Source organism: Pestalotiopsis fici, assembly GCF_000516985.1.
Source record: "Pestalotiopsis fici W106-1 unplaced genomic scaffold PFICI_Scf_1, whole genome shotgun sequence".
Lineage (NCBI taxonomy): Eukaryota > Fungi > Ascomycota > Sordariomycetes > Amphisphaeriales > Sporocadaceae > Pestalotiopsis > Pestalotiopsis fici.
The window spans coordinates 6,033,631-6,056,656 of record NW_006917091.1 but is presented as its reverse complement, the minus strand read 5'-3'; the positions used below and the strand labels follow the sequence as shown (position 1 = coordinate 6,056,656).

The 23,026-nt window shown below is 50.7% G+C and overlaps 9 protein-coding genes across 9 annotated transcripts; 4 read left to right on the top strand and 5 right to left on the bottom strand.

Moving 5' to 3' along the window:
• Positions 1–440: 440 nt before the first annotated feature.
• Positions 441–1,590, bottom strand: PFICI_01785 (uncharacterized protein; the record flags this gene model as incomplete). Its single annotated transcript, XM_007830366.1, has 3 exons — positions 441–791; positions 857–1,400; positions 1,469–1,590. The coding sequence occupies 3 exons, from the start codon at positions 1,588–1,590 to the stop codon at positions 441–443; spliced, it is 1,017 nt and encodes a 338-aa protein (XP_007828557.1).
• Positions 1,591–3,947: 2,357 nt separating this feature from the next.
• On the bottom strand, positions 3,948–5,688 carry PFICI_01784 (uncharacterized protein; the record flags this gene model as incomplete). Its single annotated transcript, XM_007830365.1, has 4 exons — positions 3,948–4,034; positions 4,103–4,176; positions 4,235–5,533; positions 5,655–5,688. The coding sequence occupies 4 exons, from the start codon at positions 5,686–5,688 to the stop codon at positions 3,948–3,950; spliced, it is 1,494 nt and encodes a 497-aa protein (XP_007828556.1).
• A 934-nt stretch (positions 5,689–6,622) lies between these two features.
• On the bottom strand, positions 6,623–9,277 carry PFICI_01783 (uncharacterized protein; the record flags this gene model as incomplete). Its single annotated transcript, XM_007830364.1, has 2 exons — positions 6,623–9,158; positions 9,201–9,277. 2 exons carry the CDS (start codon positions 9,275–9,277, stop codon positions 6,623–6,625), a joined length of 2,613 nt encoding a protein of 870 aa, XP_007828555.1.
• Positions 9,278–10,270: 993 nt separating this feature from the next.
• PFICI_01782 (uncharacterized protein) lies at positions 10,271–11,320 on the top strand (the record flags this gene model as incomplete). The annotated part of the gene is made up of 3 exons (XM_007830363.1): positions 10,271–10,390; positions 10,450–10,498; positions 10,560–11,320. 3 exons carry the CDS (start codon positions 10,271–10,273, stop codon positions 11,318–11,320), a joined length of 930 nt encoding a protein of 309 aa, XP_007828554.1.
• Positions 11,321–11,712: 392 nt separating this feature from the next.
• Positions 11,713–13,573, top strand: PFICI_01781 (uncharacterized protein; the record flags this gene model as incomplete). Its single annotated transcript, XM_007830362.1, has 3 exons — positions 11,713–11,884; positions 11,933–12,314; positions 12,391–13,573. The coding sequence occupies 3 exons, from the start codon at positions 11,713–11,715 to the stop codon at positions 13,571–13,573; spliced, it is 1,737 nt and encodes a 578-aa protein (XP_007828553.1).
• Positions 13,574–14,066: 493 nt separating this feature from the next.
• Positions 14,067–15,887, top strand: PFICI_01780 (uncharacterized protein; the record flags this gene model as incomplete). The annotated part of the gene is made up of 1 exon (XM_007830361.1): positions 14,067–15,887. One exon carries the CDS (start codon positions 14,067–14,069, stop codon positions 15,885–15,887), a length of 1,821 nt encoding a protein of 606 aa, XP_007828552.1.
• Positions 15,888–16,348: 461 nt separating this feature from the next.
• On the bottom strand, positions 16,349–17,264 carry PFICI_01779 (Succinate dehydrogenase [ubiquinone] iron-sulfur subunit; the record flags this gene model as incomplete). Its single annotated transcript, XM_007830360.1, has 2 exons — positions 16,349–16,669; positions 16,737–17,264. 2 exons carry the CDS (start codon positions 17,262–17,264, stop codon positions 16,349–16,351), a joined length of 849 nt encoding a protein of 282 aa, XP_007828551.1.
• Positions 17,265–18,438: 1,174 nt separating this feature from the next.
• On the top strand, positions 18,439–19,473 carry PFICI_01778 (uncharacterized protein; the record flags this gene model as incomplete). Its single annotated transcript, XM_007830359.1, has 1 exon — positions 18,439–19,473. The coding sequence occupies one exon, from the start codon at positions 18,439–18,441 to the stop codon at positions 19,471–19,473; it is 1,035 nt and encodes a 344-aa protein (XP_007828550.1).
• A 1,990-nt stretch (positions 19,474–21,463) lies between these two features.
• On the bottom strand, positions 21,464–22,183 carry PFICI_01777 (uncharacterized protein; the record flags this gene model as incomplete). The annotated part of the gene is made up of 3 exons (XM_007830358.1): positions 21,464–21,597; positions 21,651–21,932; positions 21,985–22,183. The coding sequence occupies 3 exons, from the start codon at positions 22,181–22,183 to the stop codon at positions 21,464–21,466; spliced, it is 615 nt and encodes a 204-aa protein (XP_007828549.1).
• Positions 22,184–23,026: the final 843 nt, after the last annotated feature.

Genomic DNA, 23,026 nt, shown 5'->3' with positions numbered 1-23,026 from the left:
TGGATTGACATCATGTACGCACATGACCATGGTGGTAGAGAAGCAGGCCACATGTTGACACGTCGCTGAAATCTGATGCGTGCTAGCCATGAGTGTAGAGGAGGCTTCAAAGCAGTTGTTAGGATTGATCACGTTCAAATCGTCCTTGTCAGCACAGCAGACAGCGTGGAATAAGGTGGCGTGGAAAATCAGTCTCATTACTCGATGAATCTCATGGCGCAAATCAGAGACCGTGGTTCCAAATGCTGGCTCATGCTACCTCACTTTGTTTGTCCACAGTCATGCTTCTTCCCTCACAACATTTTGATCCCTCGTTACGTCATCCTCTTCCATCTGATATTTCACAAATGTCATGTGGTGGCGCAAGTATTCCGACGTGGTGATTCCACCCTCGATTGCTGTTGTACAAATTGTGCTCATAAACTACATGTCTAACCAGACTAGACCCTCAGCTTTGTCGAGTTTGTGGCATCAGCACAAGAGAGTGGGATGCCAGCACTCTTGACGGCAGCGCCAATCTCTATATTGAGGCTGACATTGAAAGCAGATAGGGCGTTTGCAAGCCACGGAATGGACTCGTTGTTGTTCACCACCGAATCACCAGTAATGGCAAAGGGGAGAACACCCCCGTTGCTGCAGTATGGTTGTTGTATAAGCGCATTGACAATCACCAGCTGAGAAATGTCTCCTTCAATGGGAAACTCATTGTCGCCGGGCTGGAGAACCATGTTGGTGATGTTGGTGACACCAATCTTGGTGTTGTTGAAGTAGGTGCTAAAGGAAGTGTTGCCCTGGTTACCATCATTGTTAGCTGCTGTCAGAGTATACAGAGGCTGAAAAGTATGTATAGACTTACCACGTCGACGCTCCACAATGTGGGGTTGGGAATGATTGCCGTTGCATTAAAGTTCTTTGTCTGAGTCAATCCCACTTTCGGGTTGGTGACATTGATGCCGGCAAACGACTTGAACCCGGCGAAAGCAATGTCCTTGGAGAATGTGATGGGATAATCACGCGCAATTCCAGACACGCGGACCGTGGTGCTGCCATTCACTCGGACATTGACCGTTTCATTGGTCAGTAGTCTCTGGTTGAACGTGGTGAGCTCGTCGAGGTGGTCGATGGTCACGATCTGGCTAATATTCACAGGAACCACGGCATCGGAAGACGTCTCGGGAAACTCGATAGAGGTAAAGGCAACCGGACCGTCAGTGTCCAACAGCCACATGGTTCCGTTGAAGCCAGCTATCGTGGCATGTGCGCTGCCGTCGGTGGTTATCGTAGAGTTGATGGCCAAATTAAAGGAGCCCGCCTCCGTCTGAGTGACAGCAACACCATCGATGGTCAATTTGGCATCGTTGACCTTGGATTGAGCCATCTTTGGCACCGCAATGAGGATTCTGCCAAAAAAGAAAAAAACAATCAGTGACCGGTTATAGCCATCATGGCAGTCACGGAAGCCACTTACATGCAAGGAACAACAATAACAATAATGACAATCAAGACCAACAGGTACACCCACCAAAACCTCTTGCAATGGCCACGCTTGGCCTTGGAGCCGCCCGCTGTACCGTTCTTGTAGTCCGACATCTTGTCCACTTTGGCAGCTCAGTATATCATGTATAAAGCGTGGTTGCTCAAGATCCGTGCCAAGTTGAAGGAGTTTTAGCGTTGACGTCCGAGGGCTTTTGGTCGTTGACCTAGCCAGCACAAGGCAAGCCGAGCGAGCCAAATACTGAGCGAGGGCTACGAGAAACGAGGAGGGAGAGAAGAAAAGCAAAGAAGAACTAGAAACGAACAAGACCAGAAAACGAGCGACTGGTAGGATAAAGATGCGTAGAGGTTCACGGCAGTTTCCCTGAGGAGAATCCTGATCTCTCACACCAAACGGCCAAAGAAAGCTAGAGACTGGCAACTACGAATGAGCCCGTGACTGGACAGAAAAGTAAAGACAGGAGCAGGTTCGCGACGAATAATCGTGATACGATTGTGATACACACCCACACCCACCTACTAGGTAAGAAAAAGCAGATCAGATGATGAATGAGCAACTCGACTCTTGCTGCTTGTTGTGCCCGGGGCGCGAGGTTACCTCTTGGCCCAGTTGGCCTACCTCCCAGTCCTTGCCCCGATCCAGATGCCAGGTGCATAGTCGAGATTCGATGTTCGTAAACTTTCATGGAGAGACGAGTAAAAGGGCTCGGATGTAATTCCCATTTGGGACGAGCCGAGATCATCCCCCGCAGAACCGGATCGTCTGTTCAAGGGGGGGCGTTATATGAGCCTCCGGGGTCAAGGGGCCAATCGAAGTCTCCAAATGGCTCCTCCCGAGGCAAGATGGAGCAGCACATGCCAGGCGGCGGTCGTCGCAAAGGGACGAGAGACTTTTTTTGTGAGTGTGTATGTAGAGGCGGGAGCTGAGAAGGGGGTTCACGTTAGTAATGGAATCAGTGCAACCTGCCAAACCTGTCCAAGGTAGAGAGAGCTTCAATAGTTCTTTTCGTCTAGCTCGGCTGCTAGGTGGCGGCTATGATCAAATGAGCGCGTCGATCGCACAGAGGCGTCAAAAACAAGAGATGACTACCAGCCCGACCGCCATGAAGACGGCTGGCTTTTAGGTTTAGTTTTTCTAATATAACACAAAGGATATCACGGAAATATATTTGGATGAATGAATAATATATTTGACCAGTTCAACGTCATGAAGATGTTCTTTTGCGCGTGTACATGTGGTTGTAGAGGTCAATATAATTAAATCAATAGCCCAGAGAAAAGCTTGAACATTTTCTCTTGTCTTGACTTGATTTTACCCCAGATTTCCTCTTGGTCTCTCCCCACACGCCAAGTGTCCCTTGCCCTATTCCCCCCATATTTTCCGCCCCTTCCCTTCCCCATAACTTTCTTTTGTTTTAAGTACCTGGTCCCTGACCTGACCATTTTCTCACTTACCGAGTGGATCGATCATCGTCGGCATGTGAACATACAAAGAAAAAGAATTAAACCCTTTGGCCGACTACTGTTGCGATTGGCAATGGCACCAGAAGACACCAAGAAACATGACTGAGCAATTGCGATTTTTGTTGTTTCGGCCTTTTCAAGTTATTTCCTTTTTTGGCACCCTCCACCAAAAACTTGTCGGGAGCGCTCGACCAACAAGTCGCAAACCCCATCGTTATGTAGCCCAGCCAAAAAAAAAATGTGGACATGTGCTTTGCACTTGGCTCTCTTTTCATGATTATCATGTTCATGCTTACCTGGTCAATTATATGGCCAACTTGGGTCAGCTTAATTGTTCCGACCGTCCGCTTCCTCCGGGGACAGGGATAACAGTGGCTGGCATACGCGAGCCAGCGGCAAATCATCTTCAAGCGAAAGCATGTGCGCCTCGCAACACGCTGTGGAAATTTGTTGAAACATTACAGATCTACGTTTGCCTCGGTTCCTTTTGGCACACCATCAACACCATGCACGACTTGAGGCCAGAGTCTGGGAGATATTGACAGCCCTCTCGGATCCGTTTGGGTCTTGCTTACTTCTTGCATCTCGGAGATTCTGACATGTAGTCATGACGCCAGGGACCAGAACCTGCCATTCACTTGACCTGTCATGGGTGAGGAGCATGTAGTATCCGGATCGATAGGCGATCTTGGTGGGATGCATCGGCCAGCTATTGGTTACAACTGGTAGCCATCCCTCGAGAGGCAGACAAGCAGATACGCCCATTGCAGAGCACGTGCGTGCTTCCTCTCAAGTGCAGCAATCACTCTTTGGCTAATCTTACACCGTTTGGAACACGAACAAGAACACGAAACCACAAATTATTCAACAGTATCCATTGAACGTGTAGAAACAGTCCTTGCGCTATGCAACCATCTATACAAAAGCGTTCTAGGTAGGTATCGTCAGGAGAGTCAGTGACTCTTCTGGTCTAGATGCACTTGGTGCATCTACAGCTTTGCCTTTGGGGCCCATAGGCCATTCTCCAAATTGGAGTCACCGTCGTAAATATCACGCTCAACCATGCGTGTGTTGATCTGGAGAGATATCGTCTGTCAGACCATGACTTTTTTGTCAATGTTGATGATGATGGGAATAAACTCACATGTTGTGGACCAAGCGATTTGACATCTGGGGCACCCAGGAGCCTCATGCACGTTTCCATCTCCCCTTTGAGAACTGCACCACGGGAATTAGCCACTGACACAATCACTTTGCACTGACGCCTTCGACTTACTTTCAAACGTCCGCTCGACTCCTGCCTGACCACCGGCACCCAAGCCAAACAGAGCCGCTCTGCCAATACCTACGCCCTTGGCACCAAGGCATAATGCCTTGACAATATCGGTTCCACGCTTGATGCCGCCATCGACCCAAACCTCAATCTTCTTGAGGACGTCGGGACAGTACTTGCGGATCTCGAGGAGCGTGTGGATTGCAGGAGGTGCCGTGTCTAGAGCACGTCCTCCGTGGTTCGACAAGATGATGGCCTGAACCTGTGGCGCATACTTGGTCGCGATATAGGCGTCCTCGTGTGTCTGCAACCCCTTGAGTACAATCGGCAGGTTCGTGTGCTGGGCCAACCAAGGCAGGGTCACCTTCCACGTCAAGTCCGCCGCCGTACCAAAGAACAGCTGTTGGCCGACGCCGCCTCCGCCCGGCCGGCTCGGCTCGTCGGATGTTTTTGCGGCAGCGGCCACGGGGGCCGCGTTGACGAAACTCTGCTTCTCGTCCAACTCTCTCTTGCCCGGGACCGGCGCGTCCAAGGTCAGGATAATGCACTTGAACCTGTCCGACATCTTGTTGATGCGCGCCAGCATGGCCTCGCTCTTTTTCCTGTCGTTTTGCACGTATAATTGCCAGCCAAACATTTGCCCCGGCGCCGCGTCCGCCACAATCTGTTCCGGCGTCATGGACGCATTATTCGAGATGATCTGCAGGGCACCAAACTTGCCCGCCGCCCGGGCAATGCCGGCCTCGCCATCGGGATGGCCCAGTCTCGCCATGGCCGCCGGTGCCACAAACAGCGGCAGTCCCACATTGTGCCCTAATAAAGTAGTAGACGAGTCGCACTTGACGCAATCGAGGAATACTCGTGGCCGGAGTAGGATATTTCTATAGACTTGGTTGTTGTAGCTCTTTGAAAACGTATCGTCGCTTGACGAATAGTAGTATGCCCAGGCCTTGTGGGGCATCTTCTTGGTAGCCAGCGTCTCGAGCTCGTCGAGATTCAAGAGGCTCTCGAGCGGCGGGTCCGCCTCTTGTTCCAACTTTGCGCTGCTGCTCTCTGACGTGGTCGTCGGCGTGGTGCTGACAATGGTCTGGGGATCGATCTTGCCGAGCTTGGCCTCGGGCTTGAGGTTCTCCTCGAGGATGCCCGGCGGGTGGATAGGGTCGTACTCTTCGGTGGCATCGCGACCGGCGAGCTGAAGGATCACCTTTGCGCCGCCCGGGTGCTCGGACAGGAAATCCGTCACGTCGTAGACATGGTCGTATAGCACGACCCAGCAACTGTCGCGGGTGTTGTGCTTGAGCACTGAAGAATTCAAAGGTTAGCCAATCTGGGACCTTTCGTATGATTGTCATGACATTTGTCTGTTTGGTTGCTTCGCGACTGAGGGCAAATTATACTTCTAAAGGATAATTGAGAGACATACCTTCCTCGGCACTAATTAGCTTGTCTGCCGCCATCTTGCACACACAACACCACTACACTATTCGCAAAAATTATTGTAATTGTAGACAAGAGACAACAAAAAACACAAAACACAATTGATGAGAATCAAGAATGATCTCATTGGCAATCGAATTGGGACTTTATCTCAAGGGAACCACATCTCGGACCCGCCCAAGTTTCCACACCTTTCGGCGTGTTTTACCCCGCGGACTTGGCTAGGTAGGAGAATCGATAGTGGTGATACCAAGCAATTAACGACGCTATTACTGGTCCACTGTCGCAACGGGTCGTTCTCGGGGGTTATTGAGACTGGATCGAGTCCAAGTTTGCGTTAAAGCGGATAGACTCGGCGATCTGGACCTGATCTGGGCCAGACATCACTTGGCACGATTCAAATACTCCGCGATCGGGTCGTTTTCCAACGTACAAGTTTATAATAATTACCCCAGGTTATGGTTTTTAGTCAGGATCCGTACAATATAGTCAGTGATAGGCACGCGAATAAGGCTTGGGGCATTACAATTACAGGCAATTCACTCCATTCGGTAGTTTTTGGGCAAAGTGCAATCTCAACTACCTGGCATGGGGTATGTACACTACCTAGGCCTCTCCCCTTGCTGTGACGTTATCGGCAAACAAGGCATGTCTCAGCAAATATGTCAATTAGCCTTGGTATAATGAGGCGCAACTCGGATACGATCCGGATACCCATGAAAGCAGACTAAATCTCCAGAAGAATCCGTTGAATCTTTCCGAATCTCTCCCCTCTCTTGCCAAGCAAATAAAAACATGAAATGCTTGACAGGTAGCAATTCAGTTGCAGTGCTCAAATAACATGGCATCTAACGACTATTTGCTACAAGTGCCGAGAAAGATTGATTATGCTCAAATACGGCATCGCCATAGCCGAACAACGCAATCTAGGAAAAGTCGAGCTCATTAATCCATTCATAGGTCAAGCATGCTCCTCCAGCGCCGTTTCTCTTCCTCCAGAGCTGTGCGATCATCTCGCAAATTTCCGGGAAGAGGCTGAAGTAGACTTCGAGAGGAGGGCGTGGATGATAAAGAGGACCTCGTGGATGGAGTATCGAAGCCCGTGTGCTTGGTGCCCATTAAACCTGCTCTGTGCTGAGGTCCGTCTGATCTGGGCGGCTCGGTGCCAGCTCGTAGGAAACGGGCTGGGGAGGATCCTAGCTGCTCTCGAGTCGAAATTGGCTTTGACATGAACTTCCTTTTCACGGCTGGGCTTGAAAATTTGTATGGGAGCACAGGTAGAGGGATGGGTGTGGTACTTATGCCCAACCATTCCGACGAGGCTCGCGCTCCTCGCTTCTGATCCTTCTTTCGTGAGACGAGGTCTGTAAAGGGGTCACCACTCTCTCGCACGACATGCTGTGCTTCACTCTTGAACAAACTTCCTGGGCTTCTGAAGACAATGTCCTCCATTTTCGGCGGCTTGGGACCAATGATGCGTGTTGCCTCGTCACGGCCGACAGAGCCAGCCCTCCATCGTGGTGGGGGCAACGAGGGCGTTCTTGTCGTGGTGCTTAATCGCCTAGCCTTCAGTGTGTTCTGGGTTGGAGACTCTTCGGGAGCTGACTCGGGAGGGCTTGTTTGGGCTCGACGCGTGGAACGAGGTCGGCTTGAAGAACGTGTCTTTGCGTTGATCCCTTTCGTTTTGGTTCCGTGACTTTCGGCAAGACGTTTGCTTCTTCGAACAGATCCCGATTTGTCCATTGCCACAGGAGAAGATATAGGCTCGTCCTCGGAATGATGAGCATCACTCTCATCCTGTGCTGGACTCTTTGCACGTGCCCGATCTCGTTGCTTCTTCGAGGAGGTAGGTAAAGCTAGGGGACCGCCGGCCTTGAGAACTGCTTGGGGACATAGTGCTCCACTCATAAGTCGCGGCAGATTTGCCTCCTCTTCAGTCACCCTTCTTCCTCGTCTGGCGGCTCTTCCTGTGGGCGGTGATGCGTCATATACGATGTAAGAATCATCTAGGAAAGGCTCCACAATCTGGAGAAGCTGCTGACGTCGCTCTTCCAACTCGCCCGCCTCGATATGGTCGCGCAATGAGCAGGTTCGTTCCTGGCTATCGGCAGCTGGGGATACATGAGGCTCCTGATCTGCCTCATCTATTGATTCGACGTCTTGCGCATGATTATTGCAAGTGTTAGTAACCTTGGGTTTCTTGCTGGGGCTGCCAGACGCTTCCATGGCTTTCCTCTTTCGGCTATTCTTTCGGACAGGCTGAGCCGGTGATGAAACAAATTCGTAAGGGTCAATCTTCTGCGTGCGAGTGGTTTCGATTGGGTCAGGCTGGTAACGCAGTCCAAGGTGAGCTCGGAAAGTTTCTAGCACTCTGCGAATTCGAAACTCATTTCCAATGGTCTGGACACTGGGTTTACTAGCAAGCCGAAGTGCTGCCTTTTGGTGTTCTTCTGTTGCCGATTTCAGAAATCTTCCCTCCCGTTTTTGAATGGCAGCTTGTCTGTCGAGGAGCTCCTGTCGTGGCTTCCAAAGCTCACCAGTCACATGCTGCCTCGCTGCTTCCTGTACCAGGTCCCTGTCCAACTCGCTGCGCCGGCGCATAAGCTTGAAGGCGTTTTTGCCGATATACCATGGATCCTCTTGTTTCGGTGCGCTGTCCATGTCGGCAGTTACTGCGGAGGAACGAAGCTCATGGCTAAGCTGTTGTTCCTTCCCGAGTTGCTCAATCAGATTCTTTAACAGATCACGCTCGCCAGAGTTGGACTTGGGCTCGGATCCGGAATCGGCCTCTTCTTCTTCTTCTGCTGGAGACTGTGTCTGAGATGTTTGTGGCGTGGGGCTTTGGCACTGTTTGGTCGTTTCCGTGGCAGCAGCGTCATGGTCGGACTCTGCGCTCGAAGCAGCCAGTCGACGCCTTGAAGCTCTCGTATCATAGGGCTTCCTCTCGGCGCGCCTCTTTTCTCGTAGTTGCAAAGCAATTCCCAGTTCCCTTCTTCTAGCTTTCTTTCTGGCTTTTTTGGATTTGCCTGGTTGCGTTGAGGGGCCAGTCGACGTTGTTCCTTGGTCAGGCTGAGTGATGGGGTGGCGGTTGTTCTCAAGATGCGTCTTGAATTTGGCTATCAGCTGGTGATAGAAGCGGACCACGGCAGGCTGAGCATTATCCCCCTGACTCAAGCGATCATGCTCCTCTCTCAGTTCACGGAGAAACTCTTGCTCGTTATGTTCGAGCGTCTTTGAGTTGAGTAAAGCCTTTTCGTACTCTTGAAGCCCGTCAGAATCCTCGCACTCAGCGAGACGAGCCACTTTCTCGTCGAGATGATTTCTGTATACAATCATGTTGTGGCATCGATTGTCGACTTCCTGAAGTAGCGCGGGTAGCTTTTCATGAGACTTCTTCTTGCCCTTCTTGGGTTTGGCTGGGGCATTCTTGGCAACCTTGGAATTCTCTCCCTCTTCAGACTTGCCATTTGGTGTCGGCTCTTGCTTGATACTGGGATGGTCTGCGCTGTTGATGCTCTTAAGCTCGACATACTATGTCGACTTGGACGCATCGCCGTCACTCTTAGACTCCTGTTTGCGCGACTCGCGCGATCGTTTCTTCTTGGCCATCTTTAGCGAAGCCGAAGCTGTGTAGTGAGAAGTTCAGCAACGCCTTGACGTAGTTGATTGAGTGGGATTGAATGATTTGATGGATCAACCGTCAAGGTAAAAATGTGAGTGCTTTATTTTTGCAGGGTGACGGGTTTCGAGCAAGTCGAGTGAAAAAAAATATTTGATATGGTTGCAGACAAATCTATGGCGTTTGATGCAGTTGCGGGGGCGACGAGTGTCAAGCAGGTCAACAGAAAGGGACGCGACGATACGAGTGATTGGTCCTATCAAAGTCGTGTTTCATAGCAACCCTAAAATAATCCAAGAAAGGCCTTGTACTGAAATATGTTGCTCTTGTTACCGCATCGAATTCTCGTCTCAATTTGAGCTCAATTGGATACTATTACATTAGGTCGATATCCGTCAACAAACACACACAGACTTAGGGTCTCTGTGGGGAACAAGGTACCTGTAGCACGTAATGTACTGCGTTCACAGGTGGGTATGTTAAGTAGGTAGGTGCATGGAATGCAAACTTTCTCTCCTACGATTGACTATTATTACACCTCACAATTCAGTAATCAGGACTATCAACCGGATTACTCGATAATTGTCAGCTGCTTTGAATCAAGCGTTCCATTTTCCTGACAGAGTACACCAAACAATAGAGTGTATAAGACAAGAGGTGTACTATGTGTGTAACCCAGGAGCTTACCCTTGTCATTGCATCCATTCAACCTGGGGTAGGTCAGGTTCAAGGGCCCATCCCATTGACCAGATGGCGCCAGAAACGTTTCTCCAGAAAGGTTTCTCCACACTCGAACCTCGGCAGAGGGGATCATTAGAAAAGGCGGCTACGCTCCACGGATCTCACCCACGCCGTCTCATAATCTATTCCAGTATAAATCATCAAGGCATATAGTTTTTCCTACTCTGAATACATATATCATAACTGACATTTTTCTTCCTCTACTCAATCAATATTCTCCATCTGAAATCAAACAGTCCAATATGAGTGGCCCAGGTGTCGGTTTTGAGTATCCTGCCAAGGAGGCGACCTGGCTGAAGCGTGATGCTCTCCTCTTCGCCAACAGCATTGGTTGCACGCACGAGGAGCTTCACTTCCTCTACGTACGTCCGAGTGACTGGTCTTGCTCTACGTGACCGAATATTCGCTAACATGTTTCCAGGAGCTGGACCCCGACTTTGCCGTCTTCCCTACCTACCCCATCATCCTACGTAAGTCGTTGCTCCACTTGTGTGTTATCATAAGCAACGCCCAAACCTGACCGATTTGTAGCCTTCAAGACCAACACCCAGGAGGTTGTTGATTTCTACGCTGCCCAGAAGGCTGTCAAGATTCCCGGTGTTCCGGACTTTGACTCGCGCAGAGTGGTGGACGGCCAGCGGCTGATCCAGTTTCTCAAGCCTCTGCCCACCTCGTCAGAGGGCAAGAAGTTTGAGATCCGCAACAAGGTGATTGGCGTCTACGACAAGGGCCGCCCTGGCTCCGTTGTCGAGACGCAGACCGACCTGGTCGAGGTCAGTACCGGTGAGGTCTACTCGCGTGCCATTGGCAGCGCCTTCTTTGTCGCGCAGGGCAACTGGGGTGGTCCCAAGGGCCCCGCCACGGAGAACTTCCCTCCACCAAAGGGCAAGACCCCCGACGTCACTTTTGAGGACCAGACGACGCAGGAGACTGCGCTGCTGTACCGACTAAATGGTGACTACAACCCGCTGCACGCTCACCCAGAGCCCGGCAAGAAGATGGGCTTTGGAGGTGCCATCATCCACGGTCTCTACTCCTTCAACTCCACTGCACACGGTCTGCTCAAGAGTCTGGGTGCCAGCGACCCCAAGAACATCAAGGAGTTCCAGGCCCGCTTTGCCAGCCCAGTCAAGCCCGGCGACAAGCTGGTGACTCAAGTGTGGAAGACGGGCGAGATCAAGGACGGATGGGAGGAGATCAGATTCGTGACCAGCATCGAGGGCGGAAAGGTGTGTCTGAGCAACGGCCGGGCTCTCATGAAGGTTGTTGGTGCGACCAAGACCAAGCTGTAAATTTGTGGAACCTGTTTAGTTAGCAAGCCATCTCGATGTTGAATGTAAAAAAAGAAACACAATCATTTTTCTCTCAGAAAAAAAAGAAAAGGAACAAGACTTTCTCCATTTCTCAAGTGAGATATTGTGTTGGTGCTTTGTTATGTTGCGCAATGTCATGCGGAAAGCGCATCGGTCCTGTAGGCAAATACTTACCTGCCTGTAGCTAAGCTGCTGCAGTGCAGTGACAACCAAATGATCCAGAATTTTGGTGCCTAGGCTCCGAGGTGAGATCCACAAAACCATTTCAACCACATGCCGACCCTTTCAACAAAAAACAAGTTGTATACTTCAGCTAATGGTTCTATACGAGAGGTGACTGAATATATTGAAATTGCCACCATTTTTTTCAAATGACTTCGGCTGTCAAAGTGGGCGATCGGCTGTCTTATGACGGCGCCATCTGTACAGTCCGATATCTCGGTGAAGTGGCCGGCACCTCGGGCTCCTGGATCGGTGTAGAATGGGACGACGCAACACGCGGCAAACACGATGGCTCCCATAAAGGGACTCGATACTTTTCCTGTGAGTCTATCGCTCATTGTAGTATATTTCAAGTCTGACAGGTGCCAGGCAAATCCAAATCGCCCACCGCGGCATCCTTTGTGCGTCCAACGAGATCTGCAGACCGACCGCAGAGCTTTGTCGCCGCGCTCCAGGACAAATATACTGGAGAAGTGTCGGCAGCAAGTGCACAGATTAGGTTCTCCGGAAAGATCGCCGAGGAGGTCGGCTTTCAGAAGATTCAGCGCCAACAGGCCAACCTGGCAGAGCTCAAGTTTGTCATCCTCGACGGCACTCGCATTGCGTATCCATATGCCGAGGGAGACCAGCGCATTGTCGCGACCTGCCCCAAGACGGTCGAGCTTGACCTCAGCCGAAACCTTTTCACCAAGTTCGAGACAGTGGTAAACATATGTTCAGAGCTGCCAATTCTGAGGAATCTCCGCCTAAAGTACGTTAACAATTGCTTTTACTTTCTTGTTATTGATTTATCTACATCATGAGCGGGAAAGCTGACAACAAATAAGTGGCAACCGTTTTGTTGATATACTAGAAGACGAAAAGCTCGCCCATGCGCAAACGATATTCAAGGATGTCAAGGAGTTGGCTCTTGAGGAGACGCTGCTGACCTGGGAAGAGATATGTCATGCCTCTTCCAAGTTCCAATCTCTGGCTACGCTCTCTGCTGACGTCAATCAACTCTCTCTCTTACCACAAGTCCCAGTGGGGACCCTATCTTCAACATTGCTTTCGCTGAGTCTTGAGTTCAACGACTTTACCTCGCTTGCAGACGTGGCATGTCTCGGCAAGTTGCAGGCGCTGCGGAACCTTCATCTAAAGGGCAACAATATCGCAGCCATCACCTCTGAATCATCTGCAGAGCAGCCTGTCTTTTCATCGAGTTTGCAATACCTGGATATATCCTACAACAAAGTTTCTTCGTGGTCCTTTGTCGACAATCTTCCCTCCTGTTTCCCGGGGCTCACCCATTTGCGATTTACGCACAATCCAATCTATGATAATCCAGATCCCGACCACTCCACACAGTCCAAGACAGTCACCGAGGAAGCCTACATGATAACTGTGGGTCGGTTAGCAAATCTCAAAGCTCTAAACTTTGGCAATATTTCTGCAAATGACCGGCAAGATGCAGAAATGTTTTACCTAGCACGTATAGGGAAACACCTCGCTGCAGTCCCTGAGAACGAAGAGCCCCAGGTTTTATTGAACCACAAGCGCTATACTCAGCTGGTTGAATTGTATGGCCCACCCGTTGTCAACAGGCAAAAGGAGATCAATCCCTCGTTCCTAGAAGCTCGTCTTATCACAGTTCAATTCATCTTCCACCCCCATGATGGAAAGGACAACGCTGAGAGAATAATCCAGATCCCCAAAAGCTTTGACATCTACCGTGTCAAGGGGATTGCTGGCAGATTATTTGCCCAGGAGCCGATCAGCCTGCGTTTGATCTGGGAAACTGGGGAATGGGACCCAGTTGCTGGTTTCGATGACGAGACGGGAGACAGCAGCGACGAAGAGGAAGAGCCGCAAGAGGCTGAACGTGGCGACGGGGCCTCGCAGGCTGACTCTGGCAGGAAGGCTGGCCGATGGGTCAAACGAGAAGTTGAGCTGCAGGAAGGCCCCCGTCAGCTTGGCTTTTGTGTAGACGGACTTGAAGCAAAAGTGAGAGTTGAGTCTCGCCAAGCCTAGGGGTGAAAAATGACAGAAGCTCCATCAGTCATATGCACAAAGACCTGGGCTATCCGTTTTACCATCAATCACACACAAAAGTCCACACACAAAAAAGCAATCACAATGTGCCTGGATCGGATTGGTCTGAACACCTGCATGACAAACCCTGTTGATTTGGATCGCAAGCTACTACTGGCAAACAACAAGTTCCACTACATAAACTGACATCTCCGCCTGGTCCTCAATCGACAAGGAAACGATTTACAAGCCTTCGGTGGATTCCCCCGGTTTCCTGTCGTCTGCCAAAGTTCATACTGTGATACAATACCAATCTGTTTTGAACGACAACATCGTGCTGAAACTGGGCCACTTTTAATAGTTCCACGGCAGCAGCATCATTGAGCGAGATTACCCATCTTCAATTGACCTGCTCAGATCCTCTGCTTAAACTTTTTCAATCTTCATCCATTAGCGACGCCTTGTTGCTTGGCCTGATCAATTGTTAGCAATCATGGCCTCGAAGATTGAGCAAGGCCGTGATCACGAGGAAAACCGTAACCGTGCCATGATGGAGCCGACCTCAGAGTCCTCATCGTTGACTGGTCAGTTGCCTCGATACTTTCTGGTTCGTCCAGACGTCACCAAACACACTGCTTCGGGTACCGTGACGACCAAGGGCGCCATGGTGCCACTGATTCCGATTGACCAGCTACCTTCCTGGCTGGAAATAACTGGTGTACCTCGCGAGCTCAGCCCCGAGCACATGAAGGGCCTTACAAACCTAGGCGAGAGTACCAAGGACTTTGACACTTATAACGTGTGTGTCATTTACCATGACGACGATGGTGATGATGACGATGATGACGATGATGACGACGGCGCCTCTGAGCCCCGAATGACATCGAGACTTGACAAAATCAAGTATCAACATGTCGGAGCCTCGAGCGGGCGCCATATCATCACAACTGCCCACTGTGGAAATGACTCGAACCCTCGTGGGCACAGTCAGAGGACCCCTCAGCACCACGGAAGTGATATAATCAGCACAGCCCCTGGAGAGCTTGATGCGAATACCGGAAAGCAAGGCACCGGTCACGATGATATGTTGGGGTCGGACTCGAGTCGCCAAGATGACAGCAGTTACGATCACCCTGCTAGCTCGGCTTCGTCCGAGGCATGTGAGTCTGTCCTATCGAGCAGCCCTGACAAGGAGACATTCCCTAGCTTGCGAGTCAAGGAAGGTATTCAGGAAAGCCGCCATGCACCGCGGACTACCAATACTCCTTCTCTCGTCACACGAAAGCAAATACCCCCAAGCCCTACTGCGGACCTAAACCCTCGAATTCCCTCCTCTGTTCCAGCCCGGCCCCGCGAGCTCTATAATCCTTACAGCACGCTTACCCGCAAGAGAACCGTACCCTCCGGTGATCAGCAAGCATATCGTTTGAAGAAGAGTCTGCCTTCTAGCAGCAGATATTCGCCCTCGCAGCCTTCGAGGTCTCTGGCAATCTCTCATCATCGTGGCGGCAATGGCAATGGCAGCAACAATGTCAGCACCAGTGGTAGCTCGAGGTACGATGTACTGGGCTACTCTACTACTGGCGGCAGCACGACGAACCACCAACACCACCCCACCAATAACAACAATAACAACACGCGCACCTCGTCGTCAGCGGGCACTGGCAGCAGCACAACTTACTGTCGGCACTGGTGCCACCACAACACGTGCAAGTACGGCGCCGAGTGCAAGTACGTCCACGAGATGCCAAAGACGCTCGAAGGGCTCAGCGCCGTGGGCCTGTCTGACTGGCCGAAGTGGTACAAGGCTGAGAAGCACGGGTACGAAAAGGCCATGGCCGAGGTGCACCAGTCCCTGAATCTCAATGGCACCCTGAGGTATCCCGCCGGTCTGGTGCTCGTTGGTCCGCACTCTTCCTCGTCCTCTTCCTCCCGAGCGCCGCCGCTGACCGAGCAGCCAGAGAAGCAGGAGATTGCCGAGCTCACCGAGCCGCAGCACCACCACCAACACCAGCAGCGGCAAAGTCTCGAACGCCACATGATGACGATGATGGAAGAGGCAAAGCGCGCCAGCAAAATGACCAAGGACAAGAAGAGGATCAAGGGTCCCTCCTCGTACTCCACTTCCTCCAAGAAACTGTCGGCCCACAGAAACGGAAACGCCCTCTTGATGAGACAGCGCAGCCATGCGGGCGAAAATCCCGTGCGAGACGAAAACGGCACGGAGGGCGTCAAGATGGCAAGAGCCAAGGCGGATAAGATGTGCAAAGTTGTCGCGAGTGAGGAGGAGCAGGACTTGATTAGTCTAGATTGAACGTTAAAGTTTACTTTTCCCCCTTTGGCGTTGCAATTTTGGCTGCATGGGAAGGGCAATAGATGACTGTCAGATGTAATGTTATGAATGTATGTACGCACTTGGATGAGCCGAGGCAATCAATGACTTTCGTTGAATGACATTCGTGTCGACGGACCTTAACTGGCACGACTTGTTTGTAAACTGTCCGACTGTTGTAGTGTTTATTGCTCTTTGATTGTATAATATAAACTCCAAACCATGCTCGAACAAAGGAACACGGTGTGATAACGTACAACCAACCCTGGACGAAACTCCGGCGGCACGTAAGTCGTAGAAAATTTGTACAATAGTCTGTATCTCTGTCTCTTCTGGTATCATCCACTGCACGCCCCTACTTCTCTCCAGCAATTTTCTCCCTCTCTCTCACTCTCTCTCTTTTCCCCAGCTTCAAAGTCGGATAAACATTTGACTTTTATTGCTTAGAAAGACATCTCCTTCTTGATCTCGGCAATGGCGAGACCGGGGTTGAGACCCTTGGGGCAAGTCCGTGTGCAGTTGAGAATGGTGTGGCATCGGTACAAGCTCATGGAGTTGTCGAGGGCGGCCTTGCGCTCACCCTTGCGCTCGTCACGCGAGTCGGCGAGCCAGCGGTACGACTGCAGCAGGATGGCAGGGCCCAGGTACTCCTCCGAGTTCCACCAGTACGACGGGCACGACGTTGAGCAGCAGGCGCACAGGATACACTCGTACAGACCGTCAAGCTTCTTGCGGTCGGCCTTGCTCTGGCGGTATTCCCTGCCCTATAGTCAAAAGGTGTTAGTCATAGTTTACTAACTCAAGATTCATAAGTCGAGTCCATGGACATACATCAGGTGCGGGAGTATCTCTCTGCAGGTAAGGCTTGATGGACTTGTATTGCTTGTAAAAGTGCGTCAAGTCGGGCACGAGATCCTTGACGACGTAGGTGTGAGGCAAGGGGTAAATCTTCATGTCCTTGGTGTCGGTAGGTATTCTGCACAGGCAAGCCAGTGTGTTGGTGCCATTGATGTTCATGGCGCAGGAGCCGCAGATACCCTCACGGCAACTCCGGCGGAAGGTCAGGGTCGGGTCGACCTCGTTCTTGATGCGCACGAGGGCGTCGAGCACCATGGGTCCGGTCTTGTTGAGGTCGAGGGTGTAGGACTGCATCCGCGGCTTCTCGGTGGGCTGGTCGGGGTTCCATCTGTAGATCTGGAAGGTCTTCATGCGGGAGTCGTCGGCGCCCTTGGGGGTAGCCTGGACGGTGGCATCACCGACCGAAGCCATTGAGCGGGAGAAGATGGCGGCAGGCTTGACAAAGGCCGGTCGCGAGGCCGAGGCCAGGAGCCTCGATGAGGTAGAGCGGAGAGCTGCCATTGCGGGCGATCTGATTGTGGAAGAAGAAGAAGAAGAAGAATTGGAGACAAAAGAGATGTTTTTGCAAAAAGGTGCAAAAGTAAAAGCGAGTCAATCGATATCAATGCCAACTGCTCGAGAGACGCAGACGACGGGATTCGGATCAGAGGGGGACAAGAAACCAGCCAAGGTTCGTCCTTCTCGATGGGAAAAGTCGCGCTTTGGGTGCAGTCTAAACTAACGGTAGTGGTAGGTGGTGGCAACGAATTGAGGATGTCGAAATCATCATCGACTTGAATGGACCTCGCATGCTTCCGACCCGATCGCACAGTGCTGGGGCCCCGTGCCAATAATGTCTGTCCTTCCCTTTCCTTTCCTCGGCTGTCATCGACCAATCACGGTCCGCCTCTTCCTAAGCAACCCAAAGTGGCTCGGACAGACACGAGACAGATCCGGGATAATTGGCAAAGAGCTTTGGCAGCTGTCGAACTCTGGCTATTCAGCTGGCACCATTCGGATGGAGCTTTCCTTACCTCGATGAAGACATTGGCTATGGGTCCCTCGGAAAGCACCGGGTGTTGTTTGGTGTCGTTCATTTCAAATCGACTGGAGTTCCTTGCGCGTCGTGATAAGATAGTGGGCAGCTCTAGTACATACGTAGGTACGGGAAAGTGTAGATCTTAGTGCTAATTGTACAGGCTGAGAATGTCTGAGTTCGCGACAAGAGAAAGAAACTTTACGACCACACTAAATCCCAAACGCAAGGCAACATTCTTTTAATTTTCACCTGTCGGCGACGTTTTCGATTACCGTACACGAGTATCTCACCATCTCCCATTATACGCACATTGAGGAGAATATCATCACGAGCGAGCGAGGCATTATGTGTAGATGAGCAGTTGTTGGGGTTCCTAGCTATCCCATTTCGACTGCCTCATCTAAGCGATGGCCACCACGGCAGCACCACGCCTGGTCCTTTCCAGGAGAGCTTTGCTCAACCAACAACGTATGCGCATGCAACTCGAGCTCCGATGGTCAATCTACAATTCACTCACTCGCTTCTCCAGTTCATACTCTCCGTCAATTAGCATCATCGCCAATCCACAGAGGCGCCTCCTCGAACGCTTCACTATTACATCATACTCGGTCCTTCTCGGCGCAAACAATATTGCACTCACAAGACTCTGAACCCGCCATGCGCAAATTCACCTACAATGTTGCTGCATCCTTTGCTGGCAAGAACAACAGATTAGATCCTACGAGCAATGTCTTTCATTTCAACCCATATAATCGCATACAACCACAGATCAAGCGTCCCAAATCGAAGCGGCCGGCCAGCGGACAGGATGCTTTTTTCATCGCACGGGTCGGCGACACCAACGCCGTGGCTCTGGGCGTAGCAGATGGTGTCGGCGGCTGGGAAGAGAGCGGCGTCGATCCTGCAGATTTCTCCCACAGCTTTTGCGATTACATGGCATTGGCAGCATACGAGCACAAACCAGGCGCCGCCCCGAACCTGTCAGCAAAGGGGCTGATGCAAAAGGGATATGACGAGGTCTGCAACGACAAGAGCATACACGCGGGCGGCAGCACGGCGTGCGTAGCCATTGCCTCGGAAGACGGAAAGCTCGAGGTTGCGAATTTGGGAGACTCGGGCTTCATTCACCTTCGCCTCAATGCCGTGCACAATTACTCGGAGCCGCAAACTCACGCTTTCAATACCCCGTATCAGCTCTCTGTGGTGCCCGCCAGCATGTTGGCTAGAGCCGCAGCGTTTGGAGGCGCACAGCTTTGCGATTATCCCAAGGACTCGGATGTGACGACGCACAACCTCAAGCACGGAGATGTCTTGGTATTTGCCAGCGACGGTCTCTGGGACAATGTCTTTAATCAAGATATTCTGAAACTGGCGAGCCGTGTCATGACCAAAAGCGGTGCCTGGAAGTTATCAGACGGCGGAATCCGTGTGGTAGACAACCTTGCTCCTTTTACGCAAGCTGAAGACTCGGTCCAGAGACCCACGACCATTCAGGCCGCTATAGCTGTGGAAATTGCTCTTGCAGCCAAAGTCCTCAGTCTCAATCAGCGCGTCGATGGGCCGTTTGCAAAGGAAGTACAAAAGTACTATCCCCAAGAGGACTGGCACGGCGGCAAGATTGACGATATCTGTGTAGTCGTTGTCGTGGTATCAGAGGACGGAAAGACGCCAGCCGTCAAGGCCAAGCTGTAACAATCTGTTCCGTTTACACTTTACATTCAACAAAAGCATCGACTGGCGCAAGAATAACTAGGTATTTGTTTTGTCTTTTTTTTTTCTGGGGAGAAGCATTCGGCATAGCATTTGCAGCGGTAATTTGTACACCACTGTCAAGAATACACAAAAAGCGCATGATATCAGGAATAGATTTCGAGCCCGCAAGCAATGGGACGTTTTTTTTCAACCAAGGAAAGCACATGCTGAGCACCATGTGAATGTGACAAGTTCATCTTTGAGGATATCGGTGATTGAGCTTGGTGACGGACGGTCCCGCATCAAGGTCAGCTCAGGAACAAAGTGTAGTAGTGCCAGAAATAAAGTGTTGTTGATGACTGGCCCAGCCGGAGTGAATGGCAACACCGCATTCCAGAACCGCTCATCTGTCAGGTCCATGGCTGCAAATTGACCTTTTGCTCGGGATGCTTTCCCTCGACTCTTTCCATATAAAGTATCGAGCAACACTCACTATTAACATTGAATTGGGATTTATGAGCTTCAGAAACTTTCCTGTACACAAAAATCATTGCGATACTAAATGAGGCTTTAAAGGAGCGCTATCATGCTCTAATTCAGAAAGTATAAAGCAGGTCAAATTGAGGCATCCTCTTCTCCTGGGAACGTACCGAGTGAGCATCTACCCATATTGCACACGGATAACCACGCCGAGATCGAGGGTGATAATCGTTACTGCTCGCACTTTGTTACAGCAAGTTCGGAAAAAGGCTCTGCAACTTGAATCATGTGGTAGATTTGTGGTTATTGCACATGTCCCCGTTCTTCTTCTTGAGGAAAAGCAGGATTCGACGAGAATAAGAGAGGGAAAGGTGGAAGAAAGAGAGCAAGATGGAAAGGAATGAGGAAACTGGGAACAGAGACATATATTCATATACATATACCCTTCGATCCTACGTGAGGTATGCTATAGACAATTGCAACGCAAGAGGACGCCATCAAGAGAAATTGACCACACAACGGCCAAGACCATCAATTTTGCTGTTTTCCCACTATGCTCATGTTTCTATTAACAAGTCGACTATTGGATAGGCTCCGAGTTATACTTATAAGCATATTTAATTTATACTAACGATGAGATGATGGTCCATAAATGTATTTCATCCATTCATTTAGACTTGCGACCTCCATCATGTGTCTGGCATACCACTTGGGTGATCTACAATGCCCACGAATAAATTGCTACCTGCTCCATCATACATCATGAGCCTATGGTATTATATCATCTTTGTGCATTTTGAACCAGTCAAATCAGAACGTATATATAAAGTAGTGGATGTGCACTCTAGATTGTAGCCCGGGAATCAAAACGCCTCTCGTTTCTTTACTTTTGTAGGAAAAGTACAGGTCAATATGACAAGTGCCTATATATCAACCACATCATGTTGAACGGACCTTATTTTCCCGGTGGAAGCCCCTAATGCATTCCATATGCAGTGTTCCTGCAGCCAACCGACCTTGTCATACAATGAATGCATAATCGGTCAGCTTACTCCGTACAAACTGTCTCAAGGGCCGCTGCATGCATTCAGAGACGTCACGCCCACATTGTAACAAGTCAGCTAATGCGCCTACCCGTCCGTCGAGGCCGTCACATTGGGTCGAACCCCATCTCAACCGACGTCCTCTGGGGTGACAAATGCATGCAACATTTCACATTGGGGTGTGATTCATCTTTCTTTTCTTTTCATGACAAGATCATTGCGTAGTATTGATGCCTTCGTACTTGTAGTTCTACACGAACGAATAACCTTGAGGCGCCTATTCTCCGGTGTCGGTCCTCTTTATATATACTCAAACCGTCCAGACCCCAATCAGGGCTGGTCCTCTCCAACTCGAATGTCGTGATTACCATATTAGGGCATTATACGGGAACGAACCACAAAAGGTATCTTATACAGAAACGTGTCGAGATACAAACGCATCAATCACCCAACTTTGACTCTTTTGCTTACAGAGCAGCCAGAGCGACACCGGCAGCAAGGAAGAGGGGAGCGACAAGGCCACTTCCTCCGTTGGTGCTGGCAACAGTGGTGGATGCTGCAGTGGTAGATGCAGAGGTCTTGGATGAAGTAGTCGAGGTGGCTAAAGGCGGGATTAGCGACTTGTACCCAATGTGAGCATTCGCGAGAACTTACTAGTAGCAAGAGTGGTAGAGGCGGTGCCGCTGGTGGTCGAGGTAGTACCGGTGGTGCTGGTGGTCGAGGTGGTGCTGGTAGTGCTGGTGGTGCCAGTAGTGCTAGTAGTCTTGGTGCTGCTGGCAGTGGTGCTTGTGACAGAGCTGGAGGCGGCGGCACCAGAGAAGACGAACTGGACGCTGTAGTTGTTGGAGTCGTCGCTAGTGTCAATGATCTCGAAGGCGTAGGTGTCAGAGGTCAGCGACTCTGGCAGAGTGACGGTGGCCTGCTCAGCAGTGGTGCCTATTTCTGTAAGTATGGTGACCATGCAGTCTTGGGCGGCGGGAAAACTTACTGGCAACCAGAGTCGAAACAGTCGAGAGGTCGGTGGATGGGCCATTCTTCAAGAGAATCTGGTAAGGACCAGTACCGTCCTGCCAGGTCAGGACAAAAGGCTCGCCAGCCTGAACATCGAAAGCAACGTTGGTGAACTCGACAGCGCTAGCCACTCCAGCGAGGAGGGCGAAAGCGATAGAGGCAGAGACAGACTTCATTTTGAGAGTTGTATTAAGAATGAATGAAAGTCGAAGAGAAAAAAAACTGATACAATGTTAGCTACATCAAGTCTCCAAGTCAAGATATTCATCAAGTGAGAGACGGAAGCGCGGCGTGGTATTGGGAGAAACAGGTCTTATTCCACCAAGTCAAGGAGCTAGGGCGCATGACAGGCAGGTCGAGGAATTGCGACAATGCTGTGACGCAGGGTTGATTCATCCTGAAGGAGGCCCAACCGAAACTGAAGGGAGAAGAACCCTTCAGACGAAGCGAGACGAGACACGGGAAAACGTGGGCAGGTAAAAAAGCCTGGTGACGGCGTGGGCACGGGAACATGAATACTGAGAGGAGTATGCATAGTCAATAACAAACAAGATTTGACTACTTACCAGTTCAGAACTGGGGTATATTAGAAAGGCTGTAAAAAGTTACGCGACTTGACAATTGGATGGAGTCAAAGACGAGAGATGGTGAACGACCAGTGGGGGTTTATGAGCAAACAAACAGTCAAGTGTCAGTGTCTTCTGGAGATCAAGAAAAAAGAAAGAAGCGAGACGGATGGGCGCGCGGAGGAAAGAGGAAATGAGGAATTATCTATCAAGTGTCGTTTGCCCGGCTAAGCCTGCTTTGGGCGGAAGTGACCACTGACTGACAAGTCTGGACATGGACCCAGACAGGGAGCCAAGCATGGAAAGGCCGCCTATTGTAGGTACCTACACTTACCATACCTTACCTTACATAGCTAGCCAGGGCCGGGGGGTCTAGTGCATTTCAATGGTCAATGGTCAGTCACATCACATTTTGGCGAAATCCTCACTCACCCTTCATTCTTTTCACTCACC